Raw genomic sequence first — 18,132 nt, forward strand, 5'->3', positions numbered from 1 at the left:
AAAAGTTATGTTGAAAAAAAGGATTGAAGCTATGGGCTTAGTTTCTACAACAAAGTGTTTCAAAACAGCATTTTCTACAGCTTTTGAGAAGTCACCTATCTATAAATTTTCTATCTAACTTTCAAGAGGGCAGGTCAAAATGCTGAATATATCAAAAGAAGCACTTTTACTTACTGAAAAACTATCCGAGAATATTTAAGTTCGAAGCATAATTAAGGAGTTATTGATCAAAATCATTAAAATAACGAAATCTCCCACTGTTCATCGTATATTTTTTTCACGTAGATCAACGAAGTTATTCATAAATTCAAACACGTAAAGTGATCAGCCTCTAAAATACCAATTTATAATACGTCCTAATTGATCAATCACAGATGCTCAGTTAACTGCATGCCAACCCCCGCTGTTACCACTTCAGAGAGCTTTCTGCGACGATCGACAACTAGAACTCAACTATAAGTATAAGTGTACGGGAGATAAACCAAGTGTGAAAATATAAATAATCCAAATTGATCACATCTTTTGACACGCAGAATAATGATCAAGACATCGATAATTGCAGCAACTTACAAATTGATCCTCGCGCACGGCTTCGGATGGCTAGTGTTAATGGGCCCGGTACATAACATTGGTGTTATTTTATGAGCTTATAATTGTTCACTGATTGAGTGTGGTCGGTAGAAGTGAGTGAGTACGCTGAGCTGCTAAGAGATTACATAAATTTGCATAAGCCGACAACTGCCATCTTTCATCTTCCCGTGTCTGTGTTTGTGTATGTGTGTATGTGACCAGCGAGATCTGATGCAAATCGAAGAAGAGCGGCTTGAAGATTCAGAGTAGTTATCTATACCAATCCTCTGGTCTGTGAAACGGCGATCACGGTGGCAGCGACGGCAAAAGGCACTTATGGATTTTCCAGCTTCGCCCAAGGATGATTGATGAAAGTCATAATAACCAACCGCATGCTATCAACCAATTATCATGATCTGGATCTTATTTCAACGGGACAATGATCGCACGTGTTGTGGATTAAAATGAGAAACGTTCGGCTGATCATATGTTTGATACTAATGTTTATCGAAATAAGGTAAGTAGCTATTTTGTATGATGTTTACGGATAGTTTATTTTTCATACTTGTAACGGTTATTTGCTATTAAATATTATTTTTTGATTTTATGTGTTCCTCTTGTGATTGATACACAAGGGCGTATCTATTTTTTTTATTGGGTTGGGGTGTGTGCCAGCTACCTTTATTTTTTACAAATACGTAACACTCTGAAGGACATTCTCGCAATATGAGTTGTAAGGTGGTTCAAAAATCATGTTTGCTCCACAGCTTCAAAATTTGAGTTCATTTGAAGGAAAACTGATACTGCACAAGCTCTTTATAGTTTGTTTGGGAATTAGGGAAGGTGTACCAGTATTTGCCATGTATCAGTTATTCGCCACCCCAAATTTTTCACCGTTTCACGACATATATGGTTGCCAATTGTTTAGTGTTCGCTAAATTGCTTTGAGATGATACGGAAACATTCATAGAAACCTCAACATTTGTTCAAAATACCATAGAAAAAAAAAATTCCTTAAATGTGCTGGTCCTTTGCACCTTGTTTCGCCCCGGTGTTCCTGATTGGCCACCTTCCATAAGAAATTAACGTAGGTGGCGAATTCAGGAACCCCAAAAACAGGGTTCATTGTTATACACAGTGCCGGATTTGGGCTTTAGGGGGCCCGGGTCAGATCTCATAAGGGGGCCTTTTCATACAAAATTCAGCACGTTTTTTTTTATTCAACAAACCAACGTATTGAAATTGAGTTTTGTACGAGAAAGTCGGTCCAAAGATAAGAGGGACCCAAGTGCAAAGTGTTTTAAGTGATATTTCAGGTTTTGAGCATCATACATTAAAAAAAAAATCAACTGTTTTCAAGCTTTTTAATAGTGTTTTTAGGTGATTTTTCCGTCCAATGGGAAAATAAAATAATTCGTAAAAAAAATGGCTCGTTTTTTGGCTATATAATTTGTATGGAATGAAAAATTGCCGAAAAACATCAAAGCCGTTTTTCTTAAAAGCTCGTTTTAATTCTATTTACTTAAAGTTTCCAGTTTGTTTCTGGTTGGAAATACTACTGTAAATACTAGTACTGGCAAAATAAAGTACACAAAGTTTAATTCTCATGCAGTACGGTCAAGGTTGGAGATCTGTATATCTGCTTCTAGTGATCTGATTGACCTGAAATTTGAACATATTGAAAACAACTTCAAATTAGATCTGTGAATAAATCATCAAATTATATGCCAAAGTGTCAAGTTCTTAAAATTCGCCAATTATGACAATAATGTTCAAAAATAAGCCGCACCCTAGTGCGCTTCGTACCTTCGTGCTGAGCGAACACCAATTCTCTCTGCTTTTGGAAGTATTTTTTAACTACCTAAATCAATTAAACAGTACTTTTCAGTGCTACAAAACAGTACTTTTCAGTGCTGAAATTAAAAACGGTCAGTGCTACTAAAACAGTACTTTTCAGTACTATTTTTTCTAATATTGATCCCATTACGAACCTTGTTTGGAACCGTGCCTTCGATTTTTCGTTGGCGAAAGCTAGCGGTGGTAATCCTTCTTTGACACCGTCTTGGGAAAAAACCTCTTAGGAGGTCTCGTCTTCTTTCGTTTATTCACTAAACTTGGTTGCAACTATAAAAAAGGAAGGGTGAATCTCTGAATTCACAACTTCCTTCCAAAAAAGTGGGATTTAAAACTGTCACTAAACGTGGCAAGAATGGAAAAAAGGACGTTTCTCCGGAATGCGAACTTTCTTCCAAGGGTGAAATGGATAATGTTAGTAATTGCATCGAAATGAGCAATCAGTTCGATGATCTAGACAAATTTTCCGAACACCAAATCGAAACAGTCTCTAGCCCAGTCTCTTTGATTCAGGTGAGAAAGCAAAGAGTGCCGCCTATCGTGGTCAGTTGTTCCGAGTTTGCGGGCAGGAGATCTGGAAGAGAAGGAGCACATTTTTTTTACTTATGACGATAAAACTGAACGTTTGTTCAAAGTCGTCTTGAAAGATCTCTCAAGTGACTATAAGTCACCTGAATACATTAAAAATGGAATTAATGATTTACTTGGATTTTCGCCAGTCCAAGTAATCATTATGAAAAAGAGAACCCAATCTGGAATTTTTCGGACAGGGCTTTCTCAAGAATATTATTTAGTTCACTTTAACAAAAAAGATCTAAATAATAATAAAGCTTTAGAAAAAGCAAAACTTATGTTCGATGTCAGTGTGACATGGGAACATTTCCAGAAACCTGGAGGAAATTACCAGAACCCCACTCAGGGCCGTCGGTGCCAAAAGTGGGGTCATGCTACAAAAAATTGCCGCATGGATGCTAAATGCATGATATGCGGAGGTTCTTCTCACGCCAAGGACGTCTGTCCAGTGAAGGAAGATACCACCAAGTTTATATGCTCGAATTGCGGGGGCAATCATAAGTCCAATTTTCGGGCTTGTCCTTCGCGTAGGCGGGTCGTCGAGGCTCGTGCCAGGCAGATGACAGATAATATCCGTTACAGGAACGGTCGTTCCCGGAATTTGCCTGGTAGAGTTAGATAACAATGCTCATTTTTCAGTTTCCGATCGCTAGATTAGGAATCATACCCATCAGGAAGATCATAATCATGCTCATTCACAAACTAATTTCAATCCGTCGAGCCATTCGCATCTTTTAATTTTGAATGTATCTACCCAAGGAAAATTCTTTGCCGATACGGCCTGCTACGGTAATTTGAACTCCTTCCCTATTCGTCCTATGAGTACCCATTCTACTTGTTTCAAATCAAATGGAAAAAAAACCCTGCCGCCACAGGTAACATCTACTCCGCCTCTTCATCTACCGAAAATTCTAACGAAAAATCATCAAATGTACCCACTTCAAGTGATATGTCTGCCTCTGATTTTAATTTCTAACTGAACAATTGAATCTAATGATTGATGCAATGTTCAAAGCCACCACTATGCCTGTAGCAGCCCAAGTTGGTGTAAAATTTACTAATCAAATTGTTATTGGATTACGTTTTTCTAATGGATCCAATAAATAATAATTTAAATGTTTTAAATTGGAATGCTTGTTCCTTGAATGATAAAGAGGACGAGCTGTTTAATTTTCTTACAGCTAATAATGTGCATATAGCAGTTATTACTGAAACGTATTTAAAACCTGAATCCAAACTAAAAAAGGATCCTAACTTTTTTGTTATCGTAATGATCGGCTTGATGGGGTATGTGGGGGAGTTGCAATCATCATTCATAGGCGTATAAAACATCAACTGTTTTCGTCATTTGAAACTAAAGTTTTTGAAACTTTAGGTGTTTCTGTTAAAACACAGTTTGGTAAATATACTTTCATAGCTGCCTGTTTGCCTTTTCAATTCTCTGGGCAGCAAGTTAATTTGCTCCAAACTGACTTGCGAAAATTGACTCGCAATAAGTCAAAAATTTTTGTCATTGGTGACTTTAATGCCAAACATCGGTCATGGAATAATTCTCAAAGTAATTCCAATGGCAGAATTTTATTTGATGAGTGCTCTTCAGGATATTTCTCAATTCAATACCCTGATAGCCCTACGCGTTTTTCCTCTTCTAGAAATCCATCTACGATTGACTTGGTCTTAACCGACTCTAGTCATCTTTGTAGCCAATTAGTTACTCATGCTAATTTTGAGTCTGACCATGTTCTTGTTACGTTTCAAATATCCCATGAAGCGATTCTCAATCCTATTAGCTCCACTTTCAATTATTTTCGAGCCGACTGGAATATATATGAAACATATAATGACTCTAATCTTGATGTTAACACTTCTTTACAAACAAAACTTGATATTGACAATGCTCTTGAAACTTTAACAAAATTTGAATCCGTGATTATAGACGACGATATTTAGCTCTTGATCCGTCTTAAAAACGTGAGGAGAAGGCAATTTCAACGCACTCGCGATCATGCTATGAAAGTTATATGGCAGGATTTGCAGAAAAAATAATCAAGAAACGTTTTGCACAATTAAGAAACAAATGCTTTGAAAATGAAATTTCTCAATTGGACCCTGGCTCTAAGCCTTTTTGGAAATTATCTAAAATTTTGAAAAAAACCTCAGCAGCCAATACCGACATTGAAAGAGGAAAACAAATTATTACTAATCAATTGCGAAAAAGCTCAATAACTTGCTATGCAGTTTGAAAGTGCGCACAATTTTAATTTAGGACTTACTAATCCAATTGAAAATCAAGTTACTCAGGACTTCGAAAATATTCTTAATCAAGAGAAAATTTTTGAAAATTCCTGGGAGACTGATTTGGAAGAAGTGAGGACTATTATTAAAAAAAAATCAAAAACATGAAAGCTCTTGGCGATGATGGAATTTTCTACATCCTCAACAAGAAACTTGCAGAAAGTAGCTTATCATTCTTAGTTGGTATATATAACAAATGTTTTCTAATAGCATATTTTCTTGACAAATGGAAAAATGCTAAGGTTGTACCAATTTTCAAACCAGACAAAAATCCTGCAGAAGCTTCTAGCTATCGTCCAATCAGCTTGCTTTCCTCCATCAGTAAACTTTTTGAAAAGGTCATTTTGAACAGAATGATGGCCCACATCAACGAAAATTCAATTTTTGCCAATGAACAGTTCGGATTCCGCCATGGACGTTCGACCACTCATCAACTTTTACGTTTAACAAATTTGATCCGTTCCAACAAATCTGAAGGCTGTTCTACTGGTCTTGCTCTTCTAGACATAGAAAAAGCATTCGACAGTGAAGTTCCAATTTTCCAACATACATTGTTAGAATAATTCAAAGTTATCTGTCAAATCGTACACTTCAGGTTAATTATCAGAACTCCAGATTTGAAAAACTTTCTGTAAGAGCTGGTGTTTCCCAAGGCAGCATTTTGGGACCAATATTATACAATATTTTCACATCTGACTTACCTGAGTTACCTCAGGGATGTCAAAAATCCTTGTTTGCGGATGACACAGGCCTCTCCGCCAAAGGAAGAAGCCTGCGTGTCATCTGCAGTCGATTGCAAAAAAGTTTGGATATTTTTTCTTCATACTTGCAAAAATGGAAGATTTCCAATGTTCCTAATTGACCACTTCCCCCAGGGTACCTGGAACCTTCTATAGAATGGTCTGTGCATCTAATGGTTCTGAATACGCTGCAGGAAACATCATTTTAGATTGGTGTCCGCTTGGATATAGCTCCGGATAATATTTACATGACTGACCATGCTTTCCGGAACCAGTTTTACGGAAATGGTCATATTTCTGAAGATTATCAACCAATCTTAATGCGTCCGGTGGCATTCAACTTCCTATTAGTTCTAGTTTTTAGGAAAATTGCAAACATCTATCTAACTTTACACCGCACAAAAATACAAGCGACAGAAAAAATGACATTTGGACATGATCTCAGAAAATCCGAAACATCTCCGGTGTCCAGTGGCCAATATGCATGGCCAAGGAAGTTCCTAAAACTGGACCAAATTTGCCATCGACTGCTTCCAGATGCATCCAATTTCATCCATTTTTCATAAAGTTATGAGCATTTGAATTTGGGTAAAATTTTGCCTATCTCAATCATTTTGCCTATCCCCTGTATATGAAATGAATGTAATGTTATGAATGATACTAATAAAAAAAAGAGTTCATTTCTATATTTTTTGGCAGCAAAATTCGCTTTCAAGTTCGACGGAACAAGCAAGATAAGACTATTTATATTGTATTTGATCGGAAATGTCTGGAATCTATGCAAAGCTTGTGATTTATGAAACTGTAATCATGTCAGGCGACATTAAATTTATAGTTTTTGTTTTTTTTTTCTTAATGTACATTCTACCGATTGCACTGTGTGTGAGAAGTGACCGTACTGATGTGGGTTGAAAAATAATTTGGATGCTGGTCTGCTTTTTAAGAACTCATGGGCTTCGTATCCATGCGTTTAGTGCCTTGAGGCATTTAGCCGTTCCCGCTTCAAGCTTGAAAGCTTTTTATGAGAAATGTTTTCCGACTGTTCAACTGAACATTGCATGCTAGTGCGACCTTTCCGTCTATTGACAAATAGCTTATAATAGCATGTCGGTGTTTTTTTTACCATTAACCCGAATGACATTTCTCCTAATACCCTAACCCCGAATACTATTACGCCAAATTCCATTACTCTGAATGCTATTTCCCCGGATTTACAACTATCTTGACATGATGACAATGATGACCCATGGTAATGGGATTCTGAATAACGTTATTTTGGGCTATGTGGGCTCAGATAGCCGTAGCGGTAAACGCGCAGCTATTCAGCAAGACCAAGCTGAGGGTTGTGGGTTCGAATCCCACCAGTCGAGGATCTTCTCGGGTCGGAAATTTTCTCGACTTCCCAGGGCATAAAGTATCTTCGTACCTGCCACACGATATACGCATGCAAAAAAATTGTCATTGGCATAGTAAGCTCTCAGTTAATAACTGTGGAAGTGCTCATAAGAACACTAAGCTGAGAAGCAGGCTCTGTCCCAGTGGGGACGTAACGCCAGAAAGAAGAAGAAGTGTCGTTCAGGGATTTGTAATTCGAGGTTATGGCATTCGGGGTAATGGGGTAGAATAATTTTGCAGGAATGCTTCTGAAAATCCTTTACAACAATTCTTAGTAGAACTTTTTGTGTAATCCAAGAAGTAGTATTTTGGAGAATTGGAATATTTGGATTATGATCTTTTTCTTCTTCTTTTTTGGCATTACGTCCACACTGGGACAAAGCTTGCTTCTCAGCTTAGTGTTCTTATGAGCGCTTCCATAGTCTTTAACTGAGAGCTTTCTTTGCCAAAGTTGCCATTTTCGCATTCGTAAATCGTGTGGCAGGTACGATGATAATCTATGCCCAGGGAAGCCAAGGAAATTTCCATTCCTAGATCATTGAAACCAATGTTGTTGGAATATGCTGGAACTCATTTTAAAATATGGTGCTTACATAAGAATAGTATACTCACAGAACGCGACGCGAAATTGGACACAACACTGCTTATTTTTACAAACATAAAAAGTTTTTCAACATTTACCTTTTTCAACGATCGGTTCTAGGTTGCGGGATCTCTACAAGATTTTCTTGAGAATTCTTCGATGAGTAATATATGTTTTTTTGGATGAGCTTCGACTGAGGTTATGTTATTGAACCAATGTTGGCTGAGCAGTCTTCAGGGAATTAAAAACGCTAATTTTTGATTTTTCCCGACGTTTCGATCCGTTTGGGACCTTTTTCAAAAAAAAAAGGTCCCAAACGGATCGAAACGTCGGGAAAAATCAAAAATTAGCGTTTTTAATTCCCTGAAGACTGCTCAGCCAACATTGGTTCAATAACGAGTAATATATGTTTTAAGTTTCTTTCTCTAGGTGAGATCCACGCTTTGATCTCCAGAAAAAAAAAATCGAGGTTTTTTTACAAAGATTCCTATGAAATTGCTAAGGAAACTCTGAAAGCAAACACATAATTAAATTATAAGATTTTAGTCCTAGGTAGCATTTTATCACAAATTTCCGGAGAACATTATCAAACAAGGATTTTTCCTTTAGCTGATACTTTCAGACAATTTATTGGAAATATGAAAAAAAAAAACCTTGGAAATGTTGCAGATAACTCACCGGAAGGGTCTAAAAAACTTCCTGGACTGTTTTCTGGAAGAATCTCGGAGGAATTCCCTAAAAAATCTAAGGAACATATATAGAGGAGTGTGTTTTTTCAAATCTCAGTTCGAATTCCTTGCAGAATTTTTGAAAATTGTCATAAAAGACTGATTTCCAAGAAGTTTAGCGTGACGCAATAATTTAATAAACGTATTCATAAAAATGAATTTTCATTTGCGTCGAAATAAGATAATTTTTGAGTGACGTATTTAATGAGTGTCCCTCAAATATATTCCTAATGCAAATACATGTCAAGGGATTCAAATGAAATTTAAAAATTAAATAAAAATAAAAACCCTTGGGGCTAAAAGTTGATTCTTCACATAGACCCACATTGTGCTTCTAGTTAAAGATTTCTACGAAGCTGCACTGCTTGCCTCGGAGAACGCCGCGATTGGTAGCATAAATTTATCTTTCAGCGGTTCAGATTACACACATATATCTTGCAAATTTCTGATCGTATCTTTTCCACCATATTATTAAACATAAATATTTACATTTATTACTACTTGTATTATTCCTTTCGACTTTGTTTCCTTCGCATGTCGCGAGCTTAAGATATAAGGTTGACTCATGCTGGCTGGTGTTTCTGTCTTGCCGAGCCACTTCTGCTGCTGCTGCTGCCGGCTGTCTGGATGATCTTTATATGTGGGCTTGTGTTTTGATTTATGGTCTGCAGTAGGTATGAACTCACAGCGGGTTACGATCAGTGAGCATGTAGAGCGCTTCGTATGTCGATACGTATAGCGCCATCAGGACATAGTATTTTACAAACCGATCACTTTCGATTCTGCACAGTTTATTGGGAGGACTGATGAGATTATGGACACGTCAAGAAACCAGTGAGTTTGACATTGAAAATATTTCGCAAACCCACTATTTTATGATTTGATGATCGTTGCTTTATACGCTATACTAATCTCTGCCGTTACATTCCAACCGGCACAGCGCCTTCTTCTCAGCTTCGTGTTCTTATGAGCACTTCAACAGTTATTAACTGAGAGGTTTCTTTGGTATACCTGAGGTAACTCAGGTCAGTTAGACGTAATAATATAGTAAAATATCGGTCTCAGAATGCTGCCTTGAGGAACACCAGCTCTTACAGGAAGTCTTTCAGATTTGGAGCTCTGATAATTAATCTGAAGTGTACGATTTGACAGATAACTTTTAATGTGTCCAACAATATAAAGACTATGTATGTTGTAAAATTAAAGTTGTTTTTATTCATCATCAAATCTCCATGCCAAACACTGACGAATGCTTTTTATATGGGCTGTTCCACTTAGTTTTTGGTCGCTTATTTTTAATTACTATGACACCTCTAGTTGTCATAGCTCTTTGATCCGGAAGAATTGTTCAGTTCATTCAATGGTGAAAATTTCATGTAGATTCATTCATATCTGCAAAAGTTATCGAAGATGGAACGCGAAAGACGGGAGAGAATTCTGCACAAATAATTTGAAATGATCACAAAAAATAATATTTTTTTTCGAATTCTTTCGAAATCTTTTTTTTACCTTATAAAGCGAAAGATGGATGCACCAAGATAGTTCAAATACGTTTTTTCCAGATAAATTTATTCGCAAGTTGATCATTTGGCAATGACCACGGTCCACGCAAATTTTAAAATTTTTGTGTGGACAGATGACCATAAGTGGGGTCTGAGAATCCAAAATCTGATCACATAGTTCATGGACGACCCCTAACAATCATATGATTTGGAAATATTTATGAAAAAATGGCAGATAAGGTAGACAATAGAACTGTGCAAGAATTCATGGGTGGAATTCAGTGAAAAATTAAAAAACTAAACTGAAAGGCTGCGAATTTTTTTTCTTATCTTTTCTCCTTAAAGCTTAATAACAATGCTACATAAATGATGCGACAAGTTTTGCCCGCTTTTTGCTCTTGAAGAAATCACTCATTTTTAATGCGGCAAAATTCTAAATGGAACAGACTTTATATCTAGAAGGATAAGACTAGTTGAATAGCCTTGAGATTAGCTTAAACAAATCAAAATTGTTACACTTAAAATTTTAAGACTGGTCGAATATCCATGTCATTTGAAAAAAAAAAAAAATCGATGACGTGAACCATTATTCTGATCATAATACATTTTTGAAATAGTTAACTGATAGAGAAAGCAAGCTGATTGGACGATAGCTAGAAACTTCGAGAAGATTTTTGTCTGGTTTTAAAATAAGTACAACCTTGGCATTTTTTTCCATTTGCAAGGAAAATATGACAATGAAAAAAACTGTTAAATATACAAAACAAGAATGATAAGCTTCTTTTGGAAGCTTCTGGATACGAATTTAATAATTTCATCTGAAACTTTCACGTTTTTTAAAATAATAGTTCACTTTTCTTCCTAATTAGTCCTTCAAGAATTGCTAAAAGCTTTCTCTTGATTGAGAAATCTTTTATAATGTAAACAAAATTGGCTTTTAAGTTTTTTTTTTTAATTCTAGGAAATTTACAAAAGGACTACGAAGCGCTCCAGGTCCCAATCGTAAAAATTTGTTTGCATAGTTTTTGTTGGCTTGAAACGAAAAAAAAACAACAACAAACTTCTTTTGAACAGCATGGAAAGCTCAGAGCAATCTTGAATATGTTGCACCGAAATGTTTCAAATTTATACAACTTGGAGATTAAAATCACTTAAATCAAACGAGTTATTTTAAATATGTTCCTGTTCAGATTGATAACATTAAGAAGATATAGGCTAATCCCTCAACTAATATATAGACATTGTATTTGTGTAGCTAGAATTTCCTTGCTTTTGGAACCTTTTAATTTATTGGAATTGTAATACAATCAACCCTTCCATACTCGATGTTTCGTATCGAGTTAGAGAGCTATAGTAAAAGTTGGTTTTCATGGCTACCTCGATGGTCCCTTGGATCGCATTTGCACTGGTTTTATGTTCTTTAACTCGACACCTCCCTAACTCAATGGTTTCTTCAATTTTCAATCGAGTCATGGAGAGTTTATGTGTTGATTTCTCTAATTTCATAAAAAAAATCCTGCAAAACTGGCCTGTCCCATATTTTTAGACAGATGCAACAAGTGCAACAAGCTGCAACAAGTTGCAAAATGATTTTTTTTTTAATTTCTTTATTAGTATCATTCCAAATATTACATTCATTATTTCTTATATCTAGTTGTTCTGTGTTATTAGACAACACTATCATCCTAATTTGGTAAAACAAATCTAAGATTTTATTAACATTTTGTTAACAACATATTACATTTCATTTGCCGTAGCAGTTCAGATTTTTTACAGGTGAGTTGATTTCACCTGCTTATAAGAGAAAAAAAAGGTTTTGAATGTACATTTCGTTTTTTTTTTTAATTTCTTTATTAGTATCATTTAAGTTGCAAAATGATGATTTTTTCAGCACGAGTCGTACATTCGACGAGGCTAGCCGAGTTGGATAAATACGAAGCGTGCTAAAAAAAGTGAGATTTGCAACGCGTTGCATACAACATTTTTTGCAATTACGAAAAATGCCGTTTGAGTTAATTCATATCTAGGAACATAATTCAAAAGAATTCACATGGCATTCATGCGTTGAAGTGACTCGATATATTTCAATCAGGAACGCTGTGATGCATTAGTATGACCATAGACATGAAAGTCACAGATTTTCAACTACTGCCCCTACGTTCACTGGACGAATCGCCCCATAAAGCTTCCGGTCTTTTTTGTAGAGAACTTACTACTACCTCCTATACTGCCGTTCTACGCATATTTGTCCCGCGTTCCATAAGGTTTACATAGAACATGGCACAAGTATGCGTAGAAGGGCAGTATAGGTACATCCTATTTCTACTCGGAATCCCTCACAGCCAACTAGCTTCTGATTCTAAATCTGAATCTACAATTCAAATCCGACTCGATTTGGTTCATCATACGGATGTAGAATCAGAACCTAGTAATTGAGAAACTCAAAACAATAACACCCAAACAGTACTGAAAAGTGCTACTTTCAGCATCAGTATCGAAAAGTAGCACTTTTCAGTACTGTTTGGGTGTTATTGTTTTGAGTTTCTCAATTTTTTTTCGGTAGGAAAAGTAGGCCTTTATGTTGTCCATTCTCTTGATAAGAAGTAGGCTGATTTGCAACGGAATTGCAAAAAGTAGTTTTCCTTTCGAAATATTTAACTTGGCTGTTCGCCGATTTTTGTTGCGGTATGTATCCGATAAATAATAATAATAAATCTTCGAGCTGATTAGTGGAATGCCTATAGGGTGTCCCAGAAAATATGGACATGACTTTACCATACTGCAATTTCGGAACTACCTGTTTGTTGATGATGTTACTTTCAGCTGGACGATGGAGTGGAGTGCCAACCGGAGTCTAGGAAAATGCACCGTAACATCCTTGTAGATGGGTGCACATCTGCAACAGTTGCAATGAATTTGACGTGCCCTTCTTATTACAAACCATCTTGTAGAAAGCTGGACTAGTACTGTGATTTTCATTATTATATTTGTTGGAAGGAGATTCTCCTTTTTCCGCGGGTTTCGCGTAAGTGTCTCTGCTAACAGGTCAGCCACCCCCCTTTTGGCCCTTCATATAACAGTACACGCTATGCCTGAACAATACGATTATAAAAATCGTATGTAAATCGAATTTTTTCTCGCTAGAGATCAGTATTTGGTCCATATTTTCATAATCGGAAAATTTAAAATATTTTATAGATGAAGTTTTTTCAATACATTTTGTATAAGTTGAAACTCGTCTAAAATCGGGATTTTCATGGGTTTTAGAATGAAAAATAGCTAAAAGTGGAAAAAATCAATATTCCACCGATGGAATATTTTACAACCTTCCGATTATGAAAATATAACCCGAATACTAATTTCTAGCGATAAAAAAGCCCGATGTACATTCCATTTTCATAATCGTCTGGTTCAGACATAGCGTGCAGTATTATAAAGCCTGTCCACGTTAAATTTCGGACACCCAAATAATGGCAGCAAAAAAAAGTTACTCATAATTCAACAAAAACAATTGTTTATTTCAGAATAAAAGAGTTATATCTACAAAATAAACAGTTGACAAGGATGTTAATCCTTCTTTCTGTAAAATTCTCGAACTTCCCAACTTTGCGAGCCACATTTCGCACAGAAAGATTGGGATTTTTCTCAATAATGGCTACCACCTTCTTATCCATTTGTCGGGAGCATACTTTTCGATTTGTTCCACTTCCAACCTTCCGATCCACAGTCAAGCGCTGGTCAAATGATTTGCAAACACTAAATACCGTACTTTTCGGTAGCTTTAGTTTTTTTGGCAAGATCGCGTACCGATAAATTCGGATTTTGCTGCCGTTCAAACAAAATGCGTTTGCGCACTTCCACTTGATTGGACGCCATTTCAGTGAATGTTACGATAATGTAAACATGTTGTACCACGAAATAAAGTGGAGAGTTTCAGCTGTCATATAGGTGAAACGTTTCAGCAATCCGTGAAATAATTCAAAACCTACACTGAAAAAAAAGTGTCCGAAATTTATCGTGGACAGGCTTTAAATTAAAATTAATGATGAAAATTGACTTCAATGTGCAGTTGAACCGCATGCAGAGCAAGGCTCAAGCTAGGATGGTGGCTACATACATACATACATACCTTTTTGTTGATGGTGTTACATATCTGGAAGTTCCTCTTATCAGTTTTGCACAAATCAAAGTATATCTATTAAAACATGTAAAAATCTAAAATTGTGGTTGCCTTTCAAAAAGTGTAGATATTTGACATAAGTAAATTTGGAATGAATTATTTTTATTTATATTGAAAATACCTGACAAGTTATATTTTCGTGGAGTTATCTTACGTGGAGAGAAAAACTTGCTTTCAGAATTCAACCATTTTATGAAATCCTTAGTTTCCTAGTAAAGCCAAATAAATATTCAAACAAAAATTTTGTGGAACTTCTTAGAAACGATGTATTTGACATCACTACATTGAATGATTCTGATAAAATAATTCATTACTATTATAATGTATCTTCGAACTGTTTAGTGGAATACCTATAAGTAGATGAAAAACCGAATGGTATAGTACCCATTGAATTCCACCATAGTTTGTATCTTTTGACAGATACGCGTATTTCGACCTCAACTATAAGGTGGTCTGCAGTGTCGTGTACTAGACTCGACTTCCTCGTGTACTAGATTCTAGTACACGACACGTATCTGTCAAAAGATACAAATTATAGTGGAATTAAATGATATAGTACTAAATACGGTTTTTCATCTACCTATTCATTACTAGTTTTAAACAAAATTAGTTCCAACAAAACACAAAAATAAGGTGTGTGCTGGCTAGATAAGAATTGATTTTCTTAAATTAAAAATTGCAATGTTTAATGTAATTTTATTCACCAAAACAAAATTTCCCAGGCGCCTTCTAAAATGTCCCAAAGAAAAAAAATATAAAAAGATTTATTGCTTTGAAAAAACATTGTCATTTTCATTATTAAAAGAGTTATCCATACTTTCTGGGAAACCCTATATAAATAAAAAAAAACGAATTTAGTACTATACCATTTAATTCCACTATAGTTTGTATCCTTTGACAGATACGTGTATTTAGACCTCAACTGTTAGGCCGTCTTCAGTGTCTTGTATTAGACTCGTCTTAAAATTTGATATGAAATGGTAAAGTGGCTTCGTTGCCGTTCGATTAGTGTTACCAAGCATTTAGCCGCATCGTGTGGGAGTGTGGGTTCGATTTCCGCTTCAGTCCGGACAAATTTTCCTTGCACGCTAGTCCGTTGTATAGTGTGGTGCTTCCTTCAAAGGGCAAACCGTCCACTGGAAGCATTAACGTGTTTGTTTTTCATTTATTTATCTGATAATGTTATGTCTTAGAAATATATGCATAAGTATGATATTATGTATAAGATAATAATTAATATCTATATATTGACGGAATTCCATTTAATGTGACGTCTTTGTTATGTGTTCCATTCTACAGACTTGCCGAAAGTTTCACATCTTCTGTGCTCTGCTCGCGTATTCCAGGCCTTTCGCCTTATCAACGACAACTCTGTGTTGAAGCTCCGGATGCCGTTGTATCTCTAAGCACCGGTCAAAAACTTGGCGCTCAGGAGTGTCAGCACCAGTTCAGAGGTAATTTCAATAATTACTCCAAATAGTTTCACATTTTACAACATTTATTTTGGTTAATTAGGTCATCGCTGGAATTGTACACAAGTTTGGAAAAAGGACATGTTTGGTCACATAGTAATAATTGGTGAGTATTTCACTTCATGATTTGTTTATTTTTTGTAATATCCTTATTTATTGTTTGAGTTGATGTGAGCGGTTGTAGAACTGAACATAAAATGCACAAGAAAATGAGTTTTGGAGTTTCGACATTATGTCAAGCAGCGAGTTGGGAATTGAGTTTTGCGGATGAGTGTTATTACTACTTTTGTTAAAACTCGAAACAGATACGCTATAGCGTTACATTGAGCCTCATTAATAGAGTATCCGACTTATGTAACTATCTATCTTTAGTAGTTGGTATGTTTATAAGCACGCTGTACGATTTGATGCACAGTTCTCATTGGCTATTTGGGGGCGTCCATTGATTACGTAAAATATTAGTGGGCAGAGGAGTTTCAAACAAAAATCGCGTAAACTGTCTAACTGCCCCTTCAGACTTGGTGTCGCCAATATGGCTTGCCCGTTAATCTGAGTATAACAGTAGAAATTTACTTCTTAAATTCGAATGTTGGATATATTTTCGAGAAGTTATTGGCGTTTCAGTCGGATTTTTGGGATCAAAAACTATAGTCTTGTTTCTTCTCCAACGTTTCGATCCGTATTGGATCTTCTTTGATCGGATTCGGATTCGTAAGTTGTCACTGTAACCGTATCGTTTTCCCATCGAGCAGTGGCTCTCGGTGGAGGCAATAATTCAATAGTAGAAGAGAAGTCGTTCGTTCATTCGTCTGCCCCTTCGGGACCATAAGAAACACAACGTAAACCCTGGACGAAACAATCCCTGAAGAAGATCCAATATGGATCGAAACGTTGGAGAAGAAACAAGACTACAGTTTTTGATCCCAAATCCGACTGAAACGTCAACAATTTCTCGAAAATGAAACAGTAGTGCTTTTTTTTTTACTAATAGACGAAACTGTGATGAAATACAACTTTTACGTCCTTAAGCTTTGAGGTTAATGTGGCAGTTTAAGTAAAACGCGCCGTAGCCATTCTAAATTCCAAACCTACCAGGAAACTTCGCATTGAATTTAGTGTCAAAAACGCTTGAATGGCATTCGGTCAATGACGGCGAACTTTTCCAAAAACTTGGGGTCCTTAACCCCAACGTATATAACAAATTAATTCTGATTCGAATAAATATCGAATAAAACGTTTGATTTACATATTGATCCTTCATGTATTTTTTTTGATCAATTTAAAAGCTATGATACAGACAGTTTTGATCTATACATTTTAGTTACCAACTCTATCTTCTGTATTCGATAATTTTTGACCTTCAATGTCGTAATCATATGTAGCTTGTCAATACATGCCAATATCAACGCACCTTTTATCGAGTGTTGCTGCCACCATCCTATCAGCAGAACACAAATTGAGGAAAATAATTAAAACGTTTCATCCTATCAGGAATTCCATCGGCTTTGCTGGTTCGAGCGTTGTCCACGCGAACAACACGAACGAGACTATTAATTGGCGTTTTCACATGGGCGTCGTGAGATGAAGTTGAGCAAATTCGAATCGAAATGCATCAGGACAAGTTGCCTTTGGCAGCAACCGCTCGAAACCACAGCACTATGGGCCAGATGTCATAATTTCCGAAAGAAGTCGAAAAATATTTTTTGAATCAAATGAATTATAGAGATGAATTTCTCATTATTGAGAACATGTGTGATTGTATAGGGAGATCCCCCAGTACCGGACACTTAAGCCACTAAATTTATAATTAAAAAAATAGTGGTTTTATGTGATCCTGTTACCCATTTACGATAAATATTACCGTCAAACGGGGTGCAACACTTTTCGAATTCAATCAACTAAAACCATGATCTAAACGTCATCTAAAAATCTAAATTCCTTGCCTACAGAATGGGATGACAGAAGATTGAGTCGAATTATTTTGTCATATCAAAAGTTATTAAATAGGTGACATTTTTTAAACGTCCTTGTGCGAGGTGACTTGCAACAGTCAATGCTAATTTAGTTTTTGACAACAAAATGTTGATATTTTTTAGTAGTCACACTTGTTATGTATTGTTATTCATGTATTTAAAGCATTCGAACCAGTACAAGAGCACTTTGAATACCTTTTTGTAACAAAATAATAGAGCTATTTTTGTATGGGAAAAAGAGGCATTAAATCCACAAGGTCCAATATC

The 18,132-nt window shown here is 36.0% G+C and overlaps 1 protein-coding gene across 7 annotated transcripts in view; it reads left to right on the forward strand.

Moving 5' to 3' along the window:
• LOC5570378 (protein Wnt-2) overlaps window positions 1-18,132 on the forward strand; it is a 74,560-nt gene that overhangs the window by 21,303 nt on the left and 35,125 nt on the right. For 3 of the 7 annotated variants that reach the window (XM_021844482.1, XM_021844484.1, XM_021844483.1), the window contains exons 2-4: window positions 563-1,087; window positions 15,720-15,874; window positions 15,936-15,998. In XM_021844482.1, the coding sequence (XP_021700174.1) occupies window positions 1,035-1,087; window positions 15,720-15,874; window positions 15,936-15,998 (271 nt within the window). In that variant the 5' untranslated portion in view covers window positions 563-1,034. Of the gene's footprint in view, window positions 1-374; window positions 1,088-15,719; window positions 15,875-15,935; window positions 15,999-18,132 lie in introns of all 7 variants that reach the window. The other 4 variants (XM_021844480.1, XM_021844481.1, XM_021844477.1 and 1 more) reach the window with 3 other exon arrangements.

This window comes from Aedes aegypti, chromosome 2, assembly GCF_002204515.2.
Source record: "Aedes aegypti strain LVP_AGWG chromosome 2, AaegL5.0 Primary Assembly, whole genome shotgun sequence".
Classification (NCBI taxonomy): domain Eukaryota; kingdom Metazoa; phylum Arthropoda; class Insecta; order Diptera; family Culicidae; genus Aedes; species Aedes aegypti.